General features: G+C 37.6%; 1 protein-coding gene across 1 annotated transcript; it reads left to right on the top strand.

Annotated features, from left to right (window-relative positions):
• Window positions 1-5,700: 5,700 nt before the first annotated feature.
• On the top strand, window positions 5,701-7,757 carry LOC144961386 (uncharacterized). The gene is made up of 3 exons (XM_078894604.1): window positions 5,701-5,994; window positions 6,416-6,575; window positions 7,473-7,757. Exons 2-3 carry the CDS (start codon window positions 6,450-6,452, stop codon window positions 7,740-7,742), a joined length of 396 nt encoding a protein of 131 aa, XP_078750730.1. The 5' UTR covers window positions 5,701-5,994; window positions 6,416-6,449; the 3' UTR covers window positions 7,743-7,757.
• Window positions 7,758-7,975: the final 218 nt, after the last annotated feature.

Genomic DNA, 7,975 nt, shown 5'->3' on the forward strand with positions numbered 1-7,975 from the left:
AAATGGTGTGTGGCTCCCCCATTTTGAGTCACATGACCTCCAGGTTGGGTATCGCAGGTTTAACACCCCTTCCGTAAAACTCAAATTGTTACAGAAAAGCAGGCGGACAATTCAAATCCCTTTTTTTAGCTTTGACGACCGAAGATTTCTGCAATGACAGAATTTATGAAGGACAACAGACAAAGTCAAAAGGACTCTGCTGACCCGATGACGTCTTCGCCAAACAAGCAGCTTCGAATTGCGTCGTGTAACGTTCGCACCATGTAATGAAGCAGGAATAAGCTCTCAAGTTATGAGATGAGAAGATACGGGCTATATATACTTGGAGTAAGCGAAACCCACTGGATACGATCCGGACAGAAACACCTCAGGTCTGGGGAGAAGATTTTATATTCAGGGAGAGGGACGAGATTCATACATCGGGAGTAGGAATAATTCTAAGCGTTTGCCAGAAGTCACTGAGAGGATGGGAACAACATGGCGCCCTGTACAACATGCAGTAAGAATATCAACATGAACAATTGTACAGATCTATGCCCCAACAAATGACGCAACAGGTGAGGACAAAGATACATTTTATAGTCTACTACAACAAGTCATTGATAAGTTGCCAAAGAAGGACATCAACATATTGATGGGAAATGCCAATGCTAAAGTGGGATAGGGTAACGTAGGTTATGAAGGTATCATGGGCCGTCATGGCATGGGAGAGATGAGCGACAATGGTGAGAGATTTGCACATTTTGTGCATTCAACAGTTTGGTGATTGGAGGATCAGTGTTTCCCCATAAAAGGATACATATGGCAAATTGGGTCTCACCAGACGATTTGACAGAGAATCAGATCGATCAGTTTTGTATCTCCCGAAGATTCAGGCGTTCATCAGAGGATGTGATAGTACGGAGAGGGTAGATGTTGGATCAGACCACAACCTGCTATTGACAAAGCTTAAGCTCCGACTCAGAAAACATGGGACCAGATCACACACAAAAAGAAAATTCCAGGTGAATGCACTAGATGGAGAAAAGAATGAGGAGTTCAAACTGCAATTGAGTAATAGATTCCAACCGCCAGCTAATCTCGAGGATGACATAGATGTAGAGTCACATTGGGCAGAGATCAAGGAAGTCTACATGACAACTTGTCACGAGGTATTGGGTGTAAAGAAATCTGAACATAAAGAATGGATAAGTCCAATCACCTTGGACCTGATTGAAAAGAGGAGAACAAGGAAGGAACAAATGAATGCAAGTCGAACAAGTACTTCATGACTGGATGCACTAAAGAAGTATCGAGCCACAGCTAAGGAAGTCAAAAGATCTGTGAAGAAAGACAAGGAAGCATCCATGGACAGACTTGCAGAAGAAGCAGAAGCAGCAGCGACAGGAGGATACATGAGGATCCTTTATCAAACTACCAAGACACTTGCTGGAAAATATGGGAAACCAGAGGTACCAGTCAAAGACAAAGATGGGAAAACTATTTCAATCTAAGCGATGGAGGGAACATTTCAACTGCCTTATGAACAGACCACCACCAGACAAACCGCCGGAAATTTTGCCTGCAAGGAATGAGCTACCAATTAGCTGTGATCCACCATCGATACCAGAGATTGTGGGTGCCATTAACAAGAGGAAAAAAAAAAAGGGGGGGGGGGAGCTTCTGAACCAGACCAGATTCCACCGGAGGCTCTAAAGTTGATTCTGAAAGAAATGCGGAGGCCCTTCACCCACTATTTGAGAGAATCTGGAATGACAGAATATTCCCAAAGGATTGGAAGGAAGGACATCTTGTCAAGCTTCCAAAGAAAGGGGAAACAAAATAAAATAGTAAACATCAATCCTAATTTAATTATATAAATGAGTATCATGCAAAACAAAATTCATCCACATTAGAAAAACCAACATATTTACCAATAAATCATCAATCAATCACAATTTAAGTATATAAAATGGGTACCAGGCAAAAATAAGATTCATCCCCATTGTAAGAACCAACCCATGTACAATTAATTAGCATTTAATAACAATTCAGGTATATAAATTGGTACCAGCAAATATATGATTCATTCACATTATAAGAACAACTCATATATCAATTCATAGCAATCAATAACAATTCAAGTATATAAAATGGGTACCATATTTTTTAAAAAATCCATATTCAGATAAATGACATATATATGTACAAATAAGTCAACGATCACTAACATTACTATCTACGACCATCATTAATATTTGTATTTGAAACTTGCTCGACTACTTCATCTTTTGATTTTTAGTTGATGATGGATGGTTTTCGATTTTCTAAAGTCTATAAATTATTCTTTCGTTTTACCTAGATTTAAGTCTCAACTATTTCTATCACACAAAGAGACTATAGAAACTAAGCTGAGTCGTGGTTATCTACTATAAGTCCCTGTAGAGGTGCCATCTGCAAATTTATAATTGGACATTTTTGAGATGGGTATTCCTGCAGTCGTTTGTGTACACCCTGAAAAGTACTGGTGACAGTACAAAACCTTGCGGATCACCAATATTGGTAATGATGTTGCATTTTTTTTCGTCCTACTTTAACGAATTGGGTACGGCCTGTTAAAAAATTATAATGAATTGTGATGATTTTTTTTTTCATATTTAATCTAACAATTTTTCGATTAGAAGAAGAGGCTGCATGGTATTGAAAGCAGATGAAAAGTCCACAAACAGACCCTACAGTAACTCCAAGTTCATATAAACATTGTGTTTACTCACAAACATTGCATCATCAACGCTTCTATTTGGTTGGTAAGGCAAACTAAAGAGGATCAATGTTTGTGCGAAAACATATGTAAATGTGATGCAATATCAATTTTTCCAAAACATTTCATAATAACAGAAGTGAACGCCACAAGTCTCGTGTCATTCATTGTTATAATGCGTGTCTTTTTAGGAATAGGAATGATAGAAAACGTCTTCCATATGGAGGAAATGTTTGTGGACAAATATAGAATATATACATATAGATAAAAGACAGCTCACATGCACACGTTTTCAAAGTTTTCGGTTTATCCCATCTGGTCCTGCCGCTTCCCTTTCACGCAATTTACTGAACACACGCCTCGTTTCATCCTCACTTATTTCAACTATTTATTCATCCTTCGGACATCCCTCAACATTTGATTTTACTCTAGAAACATTTTCTGAGTTATCGGACTGGTCAAAGCGGCAGTAAAATCTGTTTAATTCATCAAGGTTAATGTCAGGTGGCAAGTCTTTCTTTCTTCCCCCCCCCCCCTCTCTCCCCCCCCCCCCCCCCCCCCCGCAATCCAACAATTTGCATGAGGCCTGTCCATGTGTCTTTCATGCTATTTAATGAAAAAGTATCTTCTATTTTACGTTTATAATTTTCTTTCCGTTTTCTTATTTCTATTTTCAGTTCTTATTGTATAGATTATGTCTGTCTCAATTAGCAAAAAAAATATACCTATTTGTTTAACAAAGATCGAAGTTCTTTAGCAACCAAAGGCTTGTTGTTAGCATAACACACTATGCCTTTCTTCTCACATACATTGTCCTCACAAAATTTAATGTATTCACTAACACAGTCATTGAAATCCTCGACATCATCATTATTATCAATTATCAATAAACGTACTTCACTTTGTACATTCAAAACAATCACGTAACACATTCTTTCATTCCAAACACTCACACATGGATAGATAGATAGATAGATGGATAGATAGATAGATAGATAGATAGATAGATAGATAGATAGATAGATAGATAGATAGATAGATAGATAGATAGATAGATAGATACATAGATGGAGAGAGAGAGAGAGAGAGGGAGAGAGAGAGAGAGAGAGAGAGAGAGAGAGAGAGAGAGAGAGAGAGAAGTACGTGCTCAGCTCGTCTTCATTATCTTATCGTATCCAAACACAGTAGTATCCATTGTCGTATTTTTGTGGATTACCTTTACATTATAGGCAATTCATGCATGGCAAATCGATAAAATCAATAGTAAACACTCAATCGCCAAATGTCTTATTCAGTTGGGCATTAACACTCTATCAGCACCCCTCCCCTTCCCCTCCCCATCCGTACCCCACCTCCCCCGTAAGATCTATGTGTTCTCCGCTGCTATAAACTGCCATTCTTTGTGACAGCAAACTCAAATAAAATCACATTATTGGTTCTCTACTACTAGGAATAATATAATAATATTATTGCCACCGCTACCCCCCCTTCTCTCTCTCTCTCTCTCTCTCTCTCTCTCTCTCTCCCTCCCCCCCCCCCTCTCTCTCTCTCTCTCTCTCTCTCTCTCTCTCTCTCTCTCTCTCTTTATCGACTTCACATTTTTATCAGCTGGTTTCTTGCATTGTCAAACAATAATGCCATGGTTTGTAAGACATACTTCGCTGTTGCAATTTAATAAATCAGATCTTTAAAGTAGTCCCTCACAGCCATATGTCTCATATAGATATAGTTTATATATGTGTCAAACTTAAAGTAACAATAAATAAATTGTCATTCTTCCCATTAATCAAAACTGGTATTGCCGGAATGAACTAGATGAAGAACATTGATTTTAATGTCAAAATGATCTGGATTTGAAAATTCATTTTTAAACATTTATTTGTTTATTTATTCATTCATTTATTTATAGTTTTACCAATGAAGCACTAATTAAAATCAACCACCAAAGGTTGATAAAGAAAACACCGACTAACTATCGTTTTGAGACGATTGGTCACAATTGCTCGCTATCCTTGTGATAGGACAATAATCTATCAAAAGGTAGACTTCCTACCAGATCTCCCGAACCCAACTATATTTTTTGTCTTGTATATCATCCCCTGTGTTCTGCACTGTATTATGCTTTGTTTACATATTATATACGATTTGTAAACATTTGGGAGTATTAGTCCCCTCTTAGTGGGGACCTGTGCTTGTGTCTGGTTGAGACTTTTAGGTGATCTCAAACTAAATACTCCCTCTCTTTCTCCCCCCCCTCTCTCTCTCTCTCTCTCTCTCTCTCTCTCTCTCTCTCTCTCTCTCTCTCTCTCTCTCTCTCTCGTAAATTTCAGTTTCAGTTTATGTTTTAATTTTTTGTTTTGGGTTGTTCGTTTGCTCTTTTTTTTTCGTTTTTTTTTTTTTTGGGGGGGGGGGGGAGTTGTTTTTGTTGTTGTTGTTGTTGCTGTTCGTTTGTTTTGTTTTGGTTTTATTTTCTTTCTTTCTCTTTTTATAACTACATCACTGTTCTTCTAGAAATTATTTGGAGCCGGGTTTGTTATATATGAAGAGCGGAACTTTTTGATATACCCAAAGCGTCCTAGTCCTACCCAAAATATAACAAGCAGTTGCTTTGATAAACTCCAAATCTATGACTCGCGGCTCTAAAGGACCATTCACCACATTTGTGTCCTTTCGCCTTAAAACAGGGTTATGTTATGTCGGGGCGAACCATGCGCCAAATAATTTCAAAGCAAAATTGGCCAAAAATATGAGAGTTTATTTTCGGCACTTTAAGAACACATTTTCATGTCTTCAATAAGGCACCAAATTTACCCCAAATTTCATGAAATAAAAAAAAAACAAAAACAAACAAAACAAAAAAAAACAAACAAAAACCCACTATAAAATCGTTTTTTAACATTGAAATCACCCCAACATAATACCGTTTTAGGCGGTCGCAATTGTCACTTGTTATAGGGCTAGTTATTCATTTCAGTACAACTTCCTTATACCATGTGGGGTGGTCAATAATAGGGAACGCGAAGTCTACTATCTGTGTTGTCATTGTCTATGACATGACAATCCATATAATCGTCAGGGATATGTAAGTTGAGATCGGTGCTCCTTGAACCATTCCAGTTCAGTCAAGACAACACTTCATTCAGATTATAATCGATTCGACGTCTAGTGTTATTGGACTTCAATAATTCCTCGCACAATAGAAGTTGGATCGTTTTGATTATTTATTGGCATAATAATATAAACGAATTGTTACAGTGAGTTAAATTTTCATTTTGGATATAGAGTCTAATTTGTGCCTCTCTTTTAGTTTTTACATTTCTGTGTATAATTTGTGTCAATAGTAATTATTAATATTCGTCGGTTCCAAGTGCCGCGCTAATCCCGATTTTTATAGCGTGAAAAGAAACGATAATAAAATCCTGTGTGTTGAAAACGATCTTCCACCATAAATGAAGTAATTAGATTTATCACTGACTTAATAATGGCATATTATAAATATTTGATAAGTGCTAATCGAAGATTAATGTTGATATCGATGCATATTTGAATCGTCTACTCTCTGTTCCTCAATTTATCATCAAATTAATTGATGAAATCTGCACTCCACATTCCAAACGACTAATGACTAATGTCAATAAACAACTAATTCATAATTTATTTCAATCGTCGCAACAGCAAAATTTCAAGGTGTCTCCATCCTGACCAAAATATGTCCAAGTCCAAAGTGAGCGTTGCGGCATTCATCAGTACCAACTTGCCCAAACAGTCAATCAATGATGGGTTTCTCAACGCTGTGTCCGTCTATCTGGCCCAAATGCTGCACACCACTGGGGAGGTAAAAAAAAAAAAAAAAAAGAAAAAAAAATGTAACACAGTACTCATCGGTTTCTAGCACTCCTAACCCCAGCACTCTCTGCAGTACAGCACGCAGGAGCTGGATGGCCGATTTTAATTAACATAATAAGTTGTTACCTCCTATGAGCATCGGATTTCGGCAAGCTAGGATCTAGCACGCTTTCTAGCTTCTCCGAGAGCGTGCTAGAGATCAGCGAGCCCTGTAAATCTAAGATGTGTCAGGCTATTTTGTTATAAGCAATGAACTTGAAAGATTTATGCAATTTCAACCCGTTTGCCCCCGCCAGCCCCCGCCTTCCACAGATGTGGTGGTTATACTTGTCTGCCTTTGTCCCCGATTGTTTCATCTGCAGCAGTATATTTTATGTATAAGATACTCACTAATACCTTTTCCTTCTTTTTTTTTTGGTGTGAATTATAGAATATTTAATTTACTATGTATGTATGTATGTATGTATGTATGTATGTATGTATGTATGTATGTATGTATGTATGTATGTATGTATGTATGTATGCATGTATGTATGTATGTATGTATGTATGTATGTATGTATGTAGGTCAGGACACTCACAGCCTTGATGTAGGCCTATGTACATATGCAATAATATGCCTGTAAAAGGTACTATAACAATTTTTCGACAGAGACGGCACTCTATCTGGTCATGTGCTCATTTTACACCTCATTACGGTGATAACATGTGAGCAGAGACTTTTCCAAGGATTTAACTTCGCTCCACAAACACTTACGAACCCTAAATCTTAAGGCCACTAGCCCCGTGTCCACAAAACCGGCGACCCTATCCTATTAATTACATAACATAGAAAATAATTCGTGTTATTTATAATTATTATATAATCTATTTTTCCATATTTCAGAATGTCATCGTGGAGTTTCGTTGTGGAGTAGACATGATGCGTGGAGGCTCAGCTGCTCCGATGCTCAACATCCGCCTTTTCCATAACTCGGACACAATGAACTCTTGCAACAAAGGAGAAAAAGCCGAGTCTCTCGCAGCTTGGTTGGCGAGACAGATACGTGTACCAATGGACAGGTTTGTTTGTTCATTTTGTGGTTGTTTTTTTTTTTCCTTTTATTTTACCTGTCATCCTAAGTTGTTGTTTTTTTTTTTTCTCCAAATGGTCTAATTCCCGTAGGCGTGGGTTAATTTGTAGTTGAAGATAATTCGTAACAAATTTTTATATTTTCTTCAAATGAGAGGCTTACTTATCCGAACCAGCGACCACCTGAGCTCTAGTCCTTCGGTCTTGTGCCATGACATAGAAATTAGACGTCTTTTGTAGATGTTCTAGGTGACTATACAGTGTGTTACTGATGCTTAGTATCAATATAAGGATTGCTTTTTTTTTTACAGGATTTC

Source organism: Berghia stephanieae, unplaced genomic scaffold, assembly GCF_034508935.2.
Source record: "Berghia stephanieae isolate SIO BIC M18660-M18661 unplaced genomic scaffold, UCSD_Bste_1.3 scaffold2395, whole genome shotgun sequence".
Taxonomy (NCBI): domain Eukaryota; kingdom Metazoa; phylum Mollusca; class Gastropoda; order Nudibranchia; family Aeolidiidae; genus Berghia; species Berghia stephanieae.

Coding starts and splice junctions, on each gene's coding strand:
- LOC144961386 (XM_078894604.1), top strand. CDS start 6,450: ATGTCCAAGTCCAAAGTGAGCGTTGCGGCATTCATCAGTACCAACTTG. Junction 6,576..7,472: donor TGCTGCACACCACTGGGGAG/GTAAAAAAAAAA, acceptor TCCATATTTCAG/AATGTCATCGTGGAGTTTCG.